The sequence below is a fragment of the Cupressus sempervirens genome, chromosome 11 (assembly GCF_028749045.1).
Source record: "Cupressus sempervirens isolate cs-2001-9-10 chromosome 11, ASM2874904v1, whole genome shotgun sequence".
NCBI lineage: Eukaryota > Viridiplantae > Streptophyta > Pinopsida > Cupressales > Cupressaceae > Cupressus > Cupressus sempervirens.
Genome location: NC_143128.1, coordinates 356,828,539 through 356,846,804, shown reverse-complemented (window position 1 = coordinate 356,846,804; position 18,266 = coordinate 356,828,539). Strand labels below are relative to the sequence as shown.

The 18,266-nt window shown below is 35.4% G+C and overlaps 1 protein-coding gene across 1 annotated transcript in view; it reads right to left on the bottom strand.

Moving 5' to 3' along the window:
• Positions 1-16,718, bottom strand: part of LOC149529548 (hydroxyproline O-galactosyltransferase GALT2-like) — a 44,305-nt gene extending 27,587 nt beyond the window's left edge. Inside the window, exons 1-3 of the mRNA XM_089811641.1 lie at positions 14,646-16,718; positions 13,775-14,007; positions 13,100-13,390 (exon numbers count right to left, since the gene is read on the bottom strand). Coding sequence (XP_089667767.1) covers positions 13,100-13,390; positions 13,775-14,007; positions 14,646-15,534 — 1,413 coding nt within the window. The 5' untranslated portion in view covers positions 15,535-16,718. The remainder of the gene's footprint in view (positions 1-13,099; positions 13,391-13,774; positions 14,008-14,645) is intronic.
• Between the last annotated feature and the right edge of the window lie 1,548 nt (positions 16,719-18,266).

Sequence of the window (18,266 nt, the reverse complement as noted above, 5' to 3'; positions counted from 1 at the left end):
CAGGCATCTGGGTCGCTGTGAGTGGCATTCGGATGGCACCCACAAGACACCCAAGAGAATCCACAAGCTTCCTCACCCAGAAAAGAAAGACATAAATTTTTTAATATTTTTTTAATATGTGGCGTAGTTTTATTAGGCTTAAATCATGAGTAAAATGAGTGAAATAATTAGACAGATGTAATGAAAGATAAGAGTGATAGAATAGATTTGAACAACAATGAGACATTGATGCCTCAGAGAAACTCTTTGTGGGTGAAAACTTCAACCAAATGATACTATATGCTGCGTGCTTAAAAATGGCTTACAAAACTAATTCCACAACTCCTTTTGAATTGCAATAGGTTTCTTTGCAAGGGTTTCTTTTGGGCTGTTGTCTAGTTGAGCTTATATGGAAATGCATTTTGCAAACCTTTTCAAGTTTGAGAGCATTTTAAGTTGTCATTTTTGTGACAAATGGTGAGAGAAAAATCTCTCTTCAAATTATAGGGCAGGATTTTTAATCTGAAACAAATAAACAGATTATAGATTATGTACCTTGTACAAATAACTTTCTAGGGGTTTTGCCTCTAAACAAAATACTTGAAAGAAACATTGTAGATCATCTTTTGATCTTGACGGTAAGAATACACGACTGAAATTACTTATCTCATTTCTTTGCACATATATATTTGAAATTACTTATCTCCTTTGCACATATATATATATATATATATATCCGCATCCCCCCCAAAAAAAATTCCCGCATCTCGTATCCGCTTCGGAATCCACATCTAAATCGGTAACTTGGTCAGATACCCTTCTCTAAGACCCCTACTAATTCCAAAAAAACTTTTGAGTGATCCATTTGCCAATATTGATAACTTAGGGGAGGATACGCATTTGAAGATCAAATTCACCCATTGTTTAGCAAACCCGAAGGCTTCGAGGCATTTCCTCAAAAAGCCCCAATCCACTCTATCTTATGCCTTTTTAATATCTAGCTTAATTAACATACTAGGCTCTTTATTGTTATCAATGATATGAGTGGCCCCTTGGGCAAGAATTACACTGTGGAAGATAGATCTGCCCTATACAAACCTTGTTCGTTCCTCGCTAATCGAGTTTGGGAGAAGTTTTTCGATTCTCATTGTCATAGTCTTAGTAAATAATTTATAGAGTATTGCAAAGTGCTATGGGACGATAATCATTAAATGTCTCTAACTTCTCCTTTTTGGCAATAAGGGCGACAAAGGTATTATTCACCTCCCTGAGGAGTTTTCCAAAATTTCGTACTCCTTCTAAAGCCTCAGATACCTCTTTTGTTACATCCCAAATTTTTGACCTAATTTTAAACTTGCTCATAACCATTGGATTTAACGGATTTTTCTTTCATGATCATGTGAAGTAGGTAGTTATTTATATCTGTTGTATTAACTATTAATGAAGATGATTGTTAACCATTAACTGTTATTTGATGTTTAACAATTGCTTGATTTTGGGAATTATGGTTATAATTTAAAGTCTTTTAAATGTTTATATGAAAATTATTATGGAATTGTTATTATGTTGGAAGTGTTTTCATGGGTGATTGCAGTAGAAGATGAAGGGGGGGAAACATTGCTAAATGGGATCATCAGAATGGAATGCTTTCTTAGTCCACTCAACAGGATTGACACGTATGAGCTTAAACTCCTTTGGTAAGGACCTAATGACTTGAACACACGATACATCTGTGGGACCCGCATGAGCTATTAAATAAATAATCTGACAAACATAAAATAATCTAATTAAATATAAAACGTACATCAAAGGATTTTTAATGATCTTTCACCGTATTATTATAATATATATGTATATACGTACATATAGATATAAAAATGAAATGGCACCATTATATTATAATAATATAATAAAATGATGTCACCACACTAATATATTTACATGAACGTATGTAAATATAAATTATAACAATAATCAAATTATAACTTTCCAACTTTTCTTCCATCCCTTTTATTTTTTTTATTTTTTTCTTTCTGATTGAAACCAATTGAACATTTGGCATCTTTAATTGACAAATAATCTTTTAAGTTATAGAAGCCAAAGAGTCTTTAAGACCTTTTTATATCTTGAGTCGGGTGAGACGAAAGACATAAGAAAGTACTCATTCTCGTCTCTTTGATCATCACATTTACTTCCTTGCTTATGCGGTTTTATTCCTAGTCAAGTCTTTGCATTTAAACCTAGTAGATACCTGCAATACTCTTTTTAAAACCTTATTCAAAGCAGCATCATTTTGTACTCCCTGTCGTACTAGTGTTTCTTGCTGATCATATAAGTTCCTAAACACTGTGGTAACGTCTTCAAGCAATTGGAGGGACGCTGATTTTCAAATCGATTTGCAAACTTCAAACAATTCCAAATTTATATCAGGTCATGTGTTAATCATTCCAGATTGTGATATTCCAATGTTTAAAATCGTTTTTCCATAGCAGCCAGCTAGGCTTAGAGATTTCTTTCCTTTCCATGAATAAGTTATAAGCTTTGCTGAATATTCCATTGTTATTGATTTTTCTTCATAACTTTCATAATATCCAGAATCATCATAGAAAAAGTCAAATAGTATCTCTTATGGGAGAGTTTTCCAAATGCAATGAAATATGTTGTACAGAAAACATAATTCAATAATATTTTCAATTAGTCTCAAGAACATAATCTTTCAGGTCACAGTTCATGATTTCTAAGCAGTGAAATCCTTCTAGAATTTATGCATAGAGCAGATTGCTCAAAAATTCCGGACTCACCGGCTATATAGCCAAGTAAGGTGAAGCGGTGGAATGAATTTGCAAGAAAGCAAAAGAGAAATCAGGTGTGAATAATAAATTAATTAAACATACTTAATAGCTCATGCTCGTCCCTATAGATGTTCATGTTGTCAAGTCGAGCGATGGTGATTGGGTCGTTGGACCCATCAAAAATCCTTGGCCAAGGTAGTTTAAAGGCATGTTTGTCATCTAATGATCACTTGATGTTAGTGGTGATAGTTATGCAAACATGTTCGTTTCATAACTGTACAGACATTCTAAACACCAAGATGCTCAGGCGGCTAGACTAAAAACATCCCAAGCCCGATCCCGAGGTAGGGAGGGACTTTTTAATTCAATAGATTGTGTGGGGATAACTATGGTCAAAGGTTGGGAAGTTAAGCCTATGTCAATGCTTCTCCTCTCACCTGGGACTCACCGACTTTATAGCCAAGTAAGGTGAAGAGGTGGAATGAATCTACAAGAAAGCAGAAGAGAAATCAAGTATGAATAATAAATTAATTAAACATACTTAATAGCTCATGCTCGTCCCTATAGATGTTCATGTTGTCAAGTCGAGCGGTGGTGATCGGGTCTTTGGACCCATCAAAAATCCTTGGCCAAGATAGTTTAAAGGCATGTTTGTCATCTTTTGAAAACTTGATGTCAGGGGTGCCAGTTATGCAAACATATATGTTTCATAACTGTGCGGACATTCTAAACACCAGGATGCTCAGGTGGCTAGACTAAGAACATCCCAAGTCCGATCCTGAGGTAGAAAGGGCCTTTCTAATTCAATAGATTGTGTGGGGATAAGTATGGTCTATGGTTGGGAGGTTAAGCCTATGTCAATGCTTCTCCTCTCACCAAAGCCAAGGCTTGCACAACTAGCTAAAGACCCTCCGGTTGATATTTGTATGTTTCTTTCCTTCTTTTCTTGATAAGCATTTACATACTTGTATGTAGAAAGGATAGTTAATCTGAGATACAGTTATTTTCAATTGATCATTAATCTAGTTATTTCAATTGATCATAAATATAGTTATTTCAATTGATCATGTTCAGTTAATCGTTAATCTAGTTATTTCAGTTGATCATAAATACAGTTATTTTCAGTTGATCGTTAATATAGTTATTTCAATTGATCATGTTCAGTTAATTGTTAATCTAGCTATTTCAGATGATCATGGATACAGTTATTTTCAATTAATCACTAAAATAATTATTTTCAGATGATCATTGATATGGATATGGTTATTTCAATTATTTGTTAAAACAATTTATGTCATATGAAAAGGATTTCAATTATCTATTCAATAAATGTTAAAAAATATTTGTTTAAACTGTCTTTGTTTTCAATATGAAAAACTGTTTGTTACATCTATCCTTATGAAGTCCCAACATTTTTGAAAGAAACATGCCAGAAACCCATCCGCTCCTAGAGATTTATTTGGATGCATTTGCTTGAGGGCAATTCTTACTTCCTCAAAGGTAAATTTTCACAACAATGTTTTATTTTGTTCTTTGGATATAAGCATTGGGATGTTCTTAATGACTCTTTCTTGTGCTTCTAGGTTCTGGTTACCATTATGATTGAAGATTTCTTCAAAGTATTTTTTATTGCTTGTTTTGCAATGTCATCTAGATCCTCCAATTTTTCCCCATCCTTATTTTGAATGGAAGTGATTCTATTGGCTATTCTACATTGTTTCGTACTATTGTGAAAGAATTTTGTGTTTCTATCCACTGCATCTAGCCATGTTTCTCTTGTTTTTTGTCTCCAAAACAATTCCTCTTTGGTAAGATGTCTTCATGATTGATCATTAGGCACTTCTCTCTTTCATATAAGGCTAAATCCATCCCTTTCTCTATAACCTCCTTGTTTAGACTCTCCAATTCTTCCTTGTTTTCAAAGATATTCCCAAAGTGTTCATAATTCCATACCTTAAGTCTTTGCTTAATAATTTTTAGTTTGCTAGCCACTTGGTAAAGTTTAGACCCAAATAACACAATTTCATTCCACCATTTTTCTATCATCTTTAGAAAGCCCTCGTCCTTCAACCACATTTATTCAAATTTGAAAGGACAATTGTCCTGTTTTTTATCCTTTATGATGCATAATTTAACTAAGTAGTAATTTGAACCTGAGATGGGTTTCACTTATGATTCCAAAGTAAAGGGTAGTTCTGCCATATCCCCATTTAAGAGAAATCTATCCAATTTCTCTGCAATAACGTTGAATCTTTTTCCCCTATTATTCCAAGTGTAGCTATCTATTGAAGTGGCAATATCTATTAGTCCATTTATGTTAATCCATTCATTAAAATCTACTACTACTTTAGGGAGTTTTTGAGTTCCACCCCACTTTTCTGATGCCTTGTTTATAGTATTGAAATCTCTCCTTTATAAACAATTATTTTTTCTTCAATCTATTTCCAGACTTTGATTTCCTCCATATTTTGCACAGGGCCATACATAGTAAAAATCCTAAAGCTCAACTTCATTTGGGAGCTTCTTACTAAGCCACAACTCCAATTTCCATGATCTTCTAAAGATATTATAGTCAGAAACCTTGAGTCCCATCCGAAAGCTAAATGTCTTGAGGCTCCCCTAGCTGGAGATCCCCATATCTCCCTAAATCTCATCTTCTTTTTAAAACCCTCTAGATCATTCTTATCTACCTTTGTTTCTTGTAATAAAATGAGTTATGCTTTTGTTTTTCATCTGCAGTGTTTTAAGAACCGTTGCTTGTTAGGGGTGTTTAAACCCCTAACATTCCAAGTTAGGACATTCATGGCAACTTAGGAAGAATCTTCACCTTCCCTGCATTAAAGATGTCAGTTAATTTAGTTTGACCATGAGCACATCCATCCCTCATTCTTAGTTCTTGTAAGGATTTTCTTCCTCTCTTTTTAGTTGCTTTTGCACAATCAAGGCTCTTCTTACTTGGTTAAGTCATGGTTGTCCCCATCTATTCCCAATCATTTAATTCTTGATCTTCTAGTTCTACTAGAAGTTGTTCCACTTCCACTTTCTCTATCGGATCATCACCTTTTAGAATTTCCTTGATGAGCAATTCCTTATGTCCTAGTAGTTCTTCCTCATCACAAATTTCATCCACGAATTCATTCATTAGTTCATTAACTACAAACTCGAATAAATGCTCAAAAATGATCTTAACCTCTTCCTCTACGCTACCTTGGCTATCAAGTTCCTCATTTAAAGGGCTTGATGGACATAATGTTTCCTCTTGAATATCATGTCATTATCCAAGTGGTCCCCTCCTCCATAATCCTTTTCCTCTCTCCTTTGACTTGTTTCATTTCTAAAGTCTCTTTCTTCCTCATTAAGTATTATTACTATGTTATTCTAAGGCTTATCCCTTTTTGAGTCCCTACCACCTGCCTCAATTGTTTCTACCCCCGTATTTGTACTAAGAATTGGTTCGGAACTTTCCTCACCCTTAGTCTTCTCTACAACTATTTTTGACTTTGGTTGGGCTAAAAGGAGGGAATTCATGATGAATCCTAAGGCCTCCCCTACCCGATCTACAAAGATAATAGTTCCTACTACAACCGAGGGGAGTGAGGGCACACCTTCACTTATTTCCCCTTCTTCCAAATCATTCCCTACTAGGGTTTCCACAATGTCAAAGCCTCTCTTTTCCAAGGATAATCTATGTGCAATGGAGGATATGGAAAAGAAGGGCTTTGATTCAGAATCAAAGAAGTTGATGCAAAGTCCTCTACGAAAGATCCTTCTACAAATCTTGATTCTATCATGGGTGACCTTCCCTTGATGCATATCTTTAAAGGCTTAGGTTTACAGATGTTGGCATCTATACTAACTATGGTAATTGGACTGGAGAACCTCAATTCTGATCCTACAAAACCTACATATTTCCTAACTTGTTACCTATCATTTAAGAGTCTCTTTTGTTAGAAGTTCAATAGGGAGATTAGGCATACTAACAACATGATTTATTATGAAGAAGCTTGGGTTGTTTGGGTTAAAGAAAGGTTGGTAGTCAAGGATTGTAAAAGATTTAGCTTTTAAATTTAGGGCATTTTTAAATAAAAATTCTTTTTTCAAACTGGAGTTGCAGCAATCCATATAAAGAAAATCATTTTCCAAGATAGTTACTTCTAATTTCTTACCATAAGATTCGTTTAGCCATCTCACAATAGATTCTAGCTTTGTTCATGTTCATGTCCATCTAGCAAAGACTCCATGCTTCTGGCATTGTCATTGGGTATATTCCACTTATAAACTTGAAGATCTAGAATGAAAAATTCCTCCTTGTTAGTCTATACTAGTCTAGGGCTGACCTTTTCCCATTGGTTTTCTGGGGTTTCCTTCTTCGACAATTCTACTCTGAGATCTAATTTGAATTTAGGCAAGGACGAACTCAGAACAGGTTCTCTCAAAGGAATGAATGGATTCGAATCCAAACGATGTCTAGGAAGAGTTGATTTTGGTCTTCTGGTAGAGGGTGATTTAGACCTATGTGAGTTCTTACGTTAAGGGTGGGAAAGAATTCAAGTTTTGGCGGGGATTGAATGCTGCTTTCGTCATATGGATTGTTTAGGTTTTGCAGTAATCCAACCCTCCTCGTCAGATTCATTCTTCGCTTGTTCAAACAAATTCTAAGGAACCAAGTCTGGAATCGATTTGCAATAAAAGGGGATGGCATATTTTGTGCGCAAAAAGATAAAACATTGTTTGTCATATTTTGCACTAGCCGCCTGGTTCACATAGATTGAACAATACACTAAGTTTACATGATTCGTTTTGCTTATTTTTATTAACAATCCAGTATTTTATTTTGAGACTGATCTTATTATATTTAAAAAACCTAAAAATCGAATTGAAAAATTTCCTTATGTTTTGATTTGATTGGATTTACTAATGATTGATAGGAACTCGCCTAGAATGATTTTCTAAAGATTTTGAATCTGGGGGGCTGTAGAAATTCACTAATTTCAAAGTGATTTTTACCCTAGGTATACTTAATCAACTATTTGTTTATTGGTAACTTTATATTCAAAACTTATATTATTTGCAAGTGATAACTTAAAATAACTAACTAGATGTAGAAATAAATATTTGCTTTCAAAAAAGTATTTGTACTGAGAAGAAGAGTTGAGTTTTATATCACCTGATCTGCCACCATTCCGAGAAATTTATTGATGCCTGATGCAAGAGAAAATCGCAGTTACCTGTATGGATGGATCTGGAGAATTTCTTGGATCTGTATGGGTATTCTGCCAAATTGCTAAGTACAAAAACCATTGCCAACTCCCTGATTGTGTTAATTGAGAATCTTTTTTAATTCAGTTCAAATGTGGGTTTTTTAAGTGCCTGATCTGTTTGATTCCAATGCTATGCAACACATAACATAATAGATGTAGATCGTGTGTTAAAGTTGTGTATGGAGACCCAGATTTTATTTTCTGACCCCCTTTTACTTGAGATTTTTTGGGGAGAAATCTTCTTCAAAATTACTGCCCTTTCAAATTTACTCTCGTTTGGATATCTCACTTTCCTTTATGACAAATCACTTCCTTTTTAAGAGAATTTCGCTACCTTATATGAAAGAATCACTGCTTCTATGAGAAGAGTTCGCTATCAAATAGCAGAGGGAGTTCGCTATGAAATATTGGCTGCCTCTTAATATTTTTTACAGAAGCAACTGCCTTGTTTGCTGAGAAATTCGCATTTTACTAATTGATGTGCTTTTTTGCCTGTTCATTAGTAGTAACTCCAATTTTGATTCTTCGGGAGTAAAGGTCCCCATATCAAAACTCGCGGTTGCTGGATTTGCACCATTTTTGTGCTGTTCGGAATCTTTTTCCTTCAACTTGGTCTTTGCTTTTAGGTCAACGTCTAGGTTAAGCATATGCAAAAGAATCTATTCTGCACGTATGCTCTGATTATGCGCATGTATGCAAACATCAAGATTATATTTCCTTCTCTTTTCACTCCCCTAACTTGAAACCTGATTTTCTTGGATTAATTTGAGCCTTGTTGTATGTCAGATTATTTTGCTAGTGTCTGCTAACAATTCGCATCAAAATGGGTCAGATATCATGTTTTCGCATGATTTTCGCACTTTATTGATGTTCTCCAATTCTAATATTAGTATTTACTATTTATTATTAAAGAAATATGTATTTAATTTATAATCATACTTATATTATTGATGTATAATATTTTCCAAACCAAACCTGGTAAAAAAACAATGTCATTCTGGAAAACACTTGTCCTATCTGGCAAAAATTTAAAGGTGAAATTAATGGTTGTTACAGCACAAGACATTTTATTATCAATAAGCTTGATGATAAACATTAAATTTACCATTCTAAACTCCTCACTCTGTTCCTTGAATCAGCAAAATTCAGATGATGAGGAATTCATTATCACGCGGATCAAGAATAACGAAGGTCAGAATTTTTCATAATTGCTCAATTTGATTACAAACATAAAATCTATCATCCTCAAAATGTCATATAACTTCTTGTCCTAATTCTTGAAATGGCAGCACTAAAGAAAGAGTCAAAAGCTCACCATTACATGGAAGACGTGTTAAGCATTCTACTTCATGGTTTATCTTGAAAATGAAGAATATTGTATTAGTTCATATCTGTAACAATCATTACACAACTCAACAAAAAGGATCTTAACATACAGACTACCACCTTTACGTGAATTTTAAAAAAACTTAAATCATGCTCCAATTATCTGTGATTCTAGCTGCACCGCCACAGAAATAGAAGATTGACATAAACAGAACGAAAACAGCTACAATAATCATGAATACACAAATATCAGCACAAGTATAAGAAACTTAATTATGTATAACTACATCAAAGGATAGATTGTGCCTTGCATTTCCTTCAACCAACCACTGACTACAATTCAAATTACATAGATATTGCAGTTTAATAAACCAAAAGATCATTCGGACACACTGAACACGATTCCTTCACCAATCCAACACCCTTTAACCTGTTCAATAAAACAACTTCCAATATTACTAAACCCTGCACATAAATACCAAAAGTAACAAACTACCACCATGTACAAGTTATTTGTCCAGTAGAGGTTGAGTTAATTTATGCCCAGGTATCCCTGCTGAAAAAATATTTGCCATGAAATGCTATTGTGGCATTAGATTTTCAGCCACTGTCCTGTTCACTTTTTTCCAGCATGCAGGAGTTTGCACAGCTTCCTGGGAATCTGCAGACAACCTATTTCCTCAAGAGTGTTGATACAGGATGGAGTTCAGATGGATAGTTTTCCATGACTTTTGTTGTGTCTTGCCACATTGCATTGATATTTTGAGTTGTTTGTTTGGTGCTTGGAGTCCCATTTTTTATTATAGAACCATTCAATGAATCTATTTTGTCTATTCTGAACCATAACTTCCCATTGGAAGATTTTGGTGTCACAATAGTCTAATTGTTGAAGTGGATAAGGAAACAAGAAACTTATCTCTCCCTTGGATACAACATGGCCTTGCTTGGTAGCCACCCCTTAAGGCTAACCAGATAATGCTCTTGCTCTCCACTTTTTGTTCATCTAAAATTATTTTGCAGAGCAACGTCTTCTAATTCTACTTGTGCATCTCATGTAAAGACTATAAGTGAAGTCAATACTTGATCTTCCTCTTCTTACTCAACATGGATGATTAAAGAGGCATAAATTCTTCACAATCCCTAACAGCTACAACTTTATGTGGGAGCGCAAAAGCTTGGACACATTTTCATACCTTGCAATATTATCACCAATGACTTCAACTTGCTTCACCATAGAGACTAGCTTTGCTCAAACAAAGGAAAACCATGCATAAAAGTTACAGTAAGGCTCCTTCCTATGTTGCTTGTGGCATGCTTTTTCTCCTGATGATGAATCACTGGTGATTCAAAATGTAGAGCAAATAAATAAATACAATTTAATCCAGAAAAATTGCATCTAATTCAATGGACTGTCGAAAACTAATTCCTTCTATTGATGACACCTTACTAGAGGGAATCCTGGTCTAACCTACCTCAGCTACTTACAGACCCATTGGACCACAACTCTTATGCGAGGGTGTGCCCGCGCCAATAAACTAAACCTCCCGACTGCCATTTGGTCGGGGTGGGCCCCTACCCCAGAAATTTATGAGTATGGCAGGAGGATATAGATCAGGGTGGCCCCCCCACTTCAGTAGATTATGGTGTTGGCATGTTACGTATAGAAATATATGCCCTTACCTGTAATATCCTGCAATAGAATATTTTGATCTGCCTAATCTAATTAAAATTGAACTCTGAATTTCCCCAATTAATCTTAGAAATTAAAATAACGTCATGATCAGATTTGATTTCAAATGTAGTATTGGCAGCAAGCCGCACAATCATGCATATGAGATCTAATAAATCCTTATGCACTGATAGAACTTCAGGAATCTATCATATTAATGAAACAAAACTGCTGCAATGATATAAGTAAACTTCTGTAATTATCAATAATGGCAATACACAGCCCACAGAAACAATAATTTCTTAATTTCAATGAATTTTTGCTGATCAGCCAACCTACGTGACAATACAGCACTGTAAGGAACAATATCAGATTTGTCGAGGACCTGCCCTGGTTTGACCAATGATTGTGCAATGATCCTTGCCACTTAGAGTCTGTAAATGTATACAGATGAACTATGCATACAGAACCAGACCTATGGCTAAGATTTCACACTGATTATTGACAGATTAAGCAATATCAACCCTTAAAGAGAAGACAATGAGAATCTAAATCCAGATTGACCTAGGTGAGAGATCAAAAACAGCAGGCACTGACCCCAAATACTTCCAAGTCAAATATCAATGGTGCTAGCAAGCCACCTTGATACAGACCAAAAATTAAGTAAATTTACATACTGGTGATTTCTATGTGCAACCACTCCAACGGATTGTGGGATTTTGTCCTCCAATTCCAGGCATTGAAGGGTTTCATCCTCTGATTAATTTAGCCGCAGTCTAATGCTCAAAGAAGGAATAGCAATCAGCAAATGAAATGGTTTATTAATATGCCTCCTCCTTGCTTGGCCTTTTAATACAGCTTTCCTCCAAAAGAGAACTCTTCAAATTTCCTTCATCATCATGACCTTTGATTAATATTTGAGAATATTAATTTAAAATAAACTTTAATCATAAGAAACCTTATTTTACATCTTTACTTGAGGCCCTCTTAATTATAATTTTAATCCCATTTCCTTCGTACAAAATTCCCAAAACCCGTAGAATATGTAAGATGGCCATTTTGGGTTTCAACTTGGCTTAATTTTGAAAAAAGGAGCATTACACAAATCATGTCCCCAATCTTATACTGATGCTCCTTGTTCTCCACAAACAATATCAAATTGTGTGTGATAGATATCCAAAATGCAACTCAAATAGAGATGTTTGGGCTGAAGTGTGCACCACCCACTGTAGGAATGTTGAATGTGTCCTAAAGTCTGAGGGCAGGCCTTTGGAACTTCATATTATATCCTCTCACAAGCTGCAACACTGTTTTATTCATTACTCCAGTTTGGTTGTTTGTTTACAGATGGAAAGCAGTGGATTGCTTAAAGCTGGCATCCATCTTCCCCATAGTGTGCTTCAAAATTCATCCAAGAATCTTCACATTCCATCTTAAATGATAAATTCATGAAATCCAAATCATATCCACACAAGTGAAGAACGAATTGGTTGCCACTTGTCCTCCACCAAAGTCTTCTTATATGAATCAAGAATATTCATTTTACTGAAAAGGTCTATCACAACTGTGTATTAATAATATTTACACAGAAGCATCACTAAGCTTATTGTCTGCATATTTGTGACCAGTGAGCTGTTTGACAATGCATGTCTAAAATTGCATTCAAAAGCAACAGACTAATAACAATACAAGTTATGTGGACAAGCAGTCCAAGGCATCCGATAATTGAATTAAACATTTTTTCAAAGTCCTTAAAAAGGCCGTATACATGAAAGTTGACATTTAACACAATAAATGGAATAATTATAAATAGAACTTGCTAATTTCAAAGCCTGCTGGTACCAAGTTCAAAATAAAGTTTTGAAGAAAATTAATTGTAACAAAGCAATATTTATTGCACTTAGCAAAGCATCTCTTCCTGGCATTTAAAATGGCCTTATACCAAAGTCAAAATTAAATACATCTAATTGACTAAAAGGATAGAACTTAACATTTTCACAGCCCATTGTTGTCCAGATTAAAACATAATTTGGAAGTGAAACATAAAAACCAAGGCAAGAATTTGTATTTACCACTGCAACAAAAAAGCGAGCCACCACTTTTGATGATCTGATAAGCTCTGACCGCATCCACGTTTTCCTCACAGCCATGCGCTCTGTGAAGTGATTGCTCGCAGAAAGTATTCCAATGAAAAGATCTACAGGACCTTCAGGGAAAGGAGGGGCTTTCAATAGCTTTGACATATTCGAGTTTCTTTGATTTGATAAGCTTTGATGAGATGTAGGTAAAGATGTAGCAAAAACTGAATGAATGTCGATGTCACCATTTATTGACAGGCCAGTTGCATCTTCAAGAACAAATCCCTGTCCCCGAAACAAAATCAATGTTTGAAGACAAATGCTTTGGAAAATGCCATAAAATACAATAAGTAAAAATTGTGAAGAAGATATATCCCAGCAGATTAATAAGTCTCAAGCTGGTATATAATGAATCTGTAGTGTGCACTAAAACATTGTCACTCCTTTCTTTTAAAATTAAGGTGACAATTCCTGGACTCACAAACTAGATTCGTGATTATGATAAGGGCTCAATCCTCTGCTAAAAATATTGTTTTTCCAGTTCAGATCTGTGCGAAATATGAATTAATGTTTAGAAGATGCCAGGTGACTTAAACCTCTGGAGACATGATGTTTTAATGGCTTAAATAATGTATAACAAGAGAAAAAGGAAAAGTTGCAGCAACTCACAGTTCGATATGGGAATGAAGTGACATGCCTGCCATCCACATTCATATGATAACCTTCTAATCCTGCTCTTAAGGTGAGTACAAACAGGTGGTTTTCTACAAAAGGGAATGGCCAATCCATTGCAGGCTTCATTTCACGGCCAATAAACCGATTCAACCACCATGTAGTCTTTGATTCTTTTGGACCTTCATCATCATCTCGTATCCATTTTTCACATTTGACATATCCATCAACTGTCAAAAACCAGAAAATGGCAATCGTTCAGCTACTAAATATGTAAAGGGTCTTCAAACAATTCAATAGAGATGCATCCAAATCAGAGGAGCAATATGTAACTTGACAAATACCAAAAGGTAGTCACTTTGTATTCTGTGCGGATATAAATAATCACACAGACAAGATCCAAATCCTTATTTTGGTTACCACTACATTATGAATTCACTAATCATGATGCATACCATTTTGAAAGACCGATAAGGTTTCTTGTGATTGTCATATTATGCTGAAACTTCCATGATATTTTTGTGCATACAATATATTTGCCTTCCACCTACGGCTGCTGATGACCTAAATTCACCTCTAACAGAAATAAAGACGGTCGTACTCTTGACCTTTCTTTTCAACGTTTTAAGGGAGATAAAATGCACAATAACCAGAGCAAAGAAAAGACAGTATCATTAGATCTTTTGACATGTAAAAGATCATTTACTCCAATTTGAGGGAAATTCTGCATATCAAGATCCAAGAAAACATTTTTCATACACAAATTTTTTTCTTAGAATCCCCTTAACTTTCAAGATTGCTACAAAGTTAGCTTTATATCTTGTGTAGTACTTCAAATTACATTTTATTAATGAAAAAGGATGTTTACCAGCATCCTCTTCATCCCTTGATCGCCAGCCCTCACACCTTTGAGCTGTTCCCCATTGCATCCTATAGCACGTATTCTGCTCTATAACAGGCCTACCACTCCAGTCACCTTTCAGCCTGGGATTGAAATGCAGAATTCTGGGCGGTTCCTCACCATCAACTGTCTTGAGACCTTGCAATTCAAGCATGAACTGTGAGACAACTGTGGATAATAAGTTGTCATTGTGAGCAGGGCGAGGTTTTGCTATCAATGTTATGGAAGAACCCAATGTCAATCCACAGGGAAGAAACATGAGGCGTAAAGACTTTTCAACTTCGTCGCCAGATAATGATATTGATTGGGGACAGACTTCTACTAATTCACCTACCTTGTCCCCAATGCTTTGATTTCCTTGCAAAACAGTTGCCTCTGCTTCTTTCCACGCCTTCAATCCAATGACCCAAGCATCATTTGCCACTCGTTGTAGTTCAGACATGCCTTTTGTTTTATTCATTTGGTCCAGAATGGCACCAGATATTCGACCATATTCAGTTTTAGTGACATTCTTACTCTCCAGTCCTGTACCTTGTAATACCCTGAATGACTCCTTCTTAGGTCTTTGAGGAGCATTTTGGCTGTCATCTACGCTTTTATGGAACGTGTCTTCGTAGACCGACTTGAATAAAACCTTGTCATGCTCCCCCAATTCACTCTCCCAATCTCCAAAACCCTCTCTGATTAAGTCGTCGAGACTCTTCGTACCCTCGTTTCGACTGATAAAGGAACTGGGTCTAAATAGCTCGGTAAATTCCAAAGACAGAAACAGCATATACATGCCAGCAAACCCCAGTAGAATATGTATGCATCTGAACCGACCTCCCCCATTAACTTCCAGTTTTCCTTTCTTCATTGAAAATAGCTTCAAAGTGCGACTTTTAGGAGTGATCCAGACACCAATATTCTGGCTCCCAAGCACCCTCCGATTTTCACCACCTTCCGATCAAAACTCCCGCTCTCCAAATGTTCCTTCGCTATCTCAAACGTGCCAAGCTATACAGGTTTAAAATTGATCCTATGATGCCAGCAAGCTTTCAAATGCAACAACCTGTGGAAAGAAACGATCTCTACCTATGGATCCGACTCCCATTGAACTCTTATTCCAGCAAAACAACAGAAAACAGAGCACAGGGCATCTAGGATCTGCCTTCCTCGGATCTCTTCTAAGTGGAATTTGTTAGTAATAAAGTGTGCATTGGAGACTCTGGAGCATGACCCACAGACCGAAACTTCAATAAAATAAATCCGCATAGCTCACACTCTGAGCCAGGATAATAGAACTTCCGCACCTTATTTAATATAGAGCATAGTGAGATATGTTTGAAATTTGATTTTAAAAAGTACCCAGAAGGGCCCAGAAGGTCAGGCCAATTGTTATACAAACGAACAATGGCAATCATAAAAAAATAATGCTTGAATATAATAACCCAAAAATAGACGACCCAGTTGACTACTTCACTCAATCTACTCAAAGATTGTCCGCCTTATTAACCAGAGAAAAAGGCAAGCCCGTGGAGACAAAATGCTTAATGGGTACTCCAAAACCTTAGAAGAAAGAAATCGACATTAAGAAATTGTGATCTGCCTCCGAAAATCTGCATTTACTCTATGTGATTACACCATTTCAGCAAATGCATTGGCTGGTGGGAAACAAGGAAAGCCGTAACACATAAAAATCCAGAAAACCCACCTCTAAAACCCTGCTCTGTTTAACTTGAATAGGCCCTGCTTTCACGGTTGTCATCACGTGATATGTATGTATGGTGATAGATCTCTGCAACGACAACAGTTGCAGGAGCGTTAATTTTGCCTTAATGGACAGGCAAATAAGAACTTGAGGTTTTAATGATAAGCTCATACAATAGCGTCCACGTGTGTAATGAGCACAGCACTAGGCTGTTGTTTTGCATGTCCACTGAAAAGAGCCTGGTTATGCGTTCCCAAATTAGGAGTATTAAACCATGAATTGATCTCTGGCCCGGATACTCGTGATTATGAAGAGAAGAGTTGGAGAATTTTGGAGCCTCATGAGTAGGACAATATAAATTTGGAACTTGTGGAGTCAAAGTGTAAGGGACACAAAATTTGGTATACAGTGTGTCTTAAGCTTTTGGGTCCCTCTCTAGACAGTTACCTCCAAGGAGATTTTGATCGCATTGAGAACTCTAGAAATTGCGATGGAGTAAAATACGAAATTGGGAAACGACCAGTTGCAAAATGTTAGAATGACTTCTATGTCAAAAAGACCCAAAAATAAAAAAAAAATAAAAAAATTTAAAAAAAATAAAAAATAAAAAATATCAATTACTGCTAATAAGAAGTTTCACAAAATGATAGCATACTACTTATAGTCGATCACACTTGTACAAATAGTTGATATTTTTTAACTTTCTTGGTTGTTGATTGGTCAATTTATGCAAAAAGTACAATTTTTTTAGTAAGCCACCATTGGAAGGTGAACATAATAGACGAATGTTTTTAAATAACACTTTTAGACCACCTCGCACTCTACAAAAAAAAAAAAAAAAAAAAAAAAAAAAAAAAAAAATTCAATTACTGCTAATAAGAAGTTTCACAAAATGATAGCATACTACTTATAGTCGATCACACTTGTACAAATAGTTGATATTTTTTAACTTTCTTGGTTGTTGATTGGTCAATTTATGCAAAAAGTACAATTTTTTTAGTAAGCCACCATTGGAAGGTGAACATAATAGACGAATGTTTTTAAATAACACTTTTAGACCACCTCGCACTCTACAAGTTCTATAGAAAGTTTCATAAATGCGGAAAGTCAAAAGGTTAGCTTTGAGATCTTCACTCACTTAAGAAGGTTCATTGAAAAATCACCAAATTTCGACATACAAATTAGGAACTGTAGGTGCATGAAATTAGCGTAGGTGACTACTAGGTTATCTCCCCTACACAAATATTTTAGGTGAATTTAGAGAATAAAATAGAGTCTATTGGTGATATTGTGAATGAATATATGTAATATGGGTATAGAGAAATTGAAGGTGAACTCGGGGGAGGGAGAATGGTCTATTATTTTGTATTATTTGTGCAACTAATAAGGTTAGTTGGAAACTATTTAATTATGCTCTATTATTATAAATCTTTGCCTTAAACTTTATCAAAAATATTAAATCATAATCACAATAATCATATATGAGTTTGTACTCTAATTTTAAGCACAACCCTAACTCTAATCATGACATAAACCTAAATCGTTATCCTGAATCAAATAGTAATAAAAGACCCTGACTCTAACCATAAAGTAAAGATTAAGCCCAACCATAGTAGTAACCATGGTGTAACCCCTTACCCTAACCATAATTCTTATAATAAACCCTATTGATAACCCTAACCCTAATTGTAACTATAATTGTAACCCTAGCCAAAATATTAAACATTTAGCTTAAACAATATCATAACTCAACCTCTAAACCCAATCATTACTCTAGAGCCATGACGTAAACTTAAACTCTTCTCAAAACTCTAAAACTAGTCGTTATCACAAATACGATATAAATCTAATGTGGGAGCATCCTTGGGTCATTGGCAATCTTGCATCACCTAGTCTAA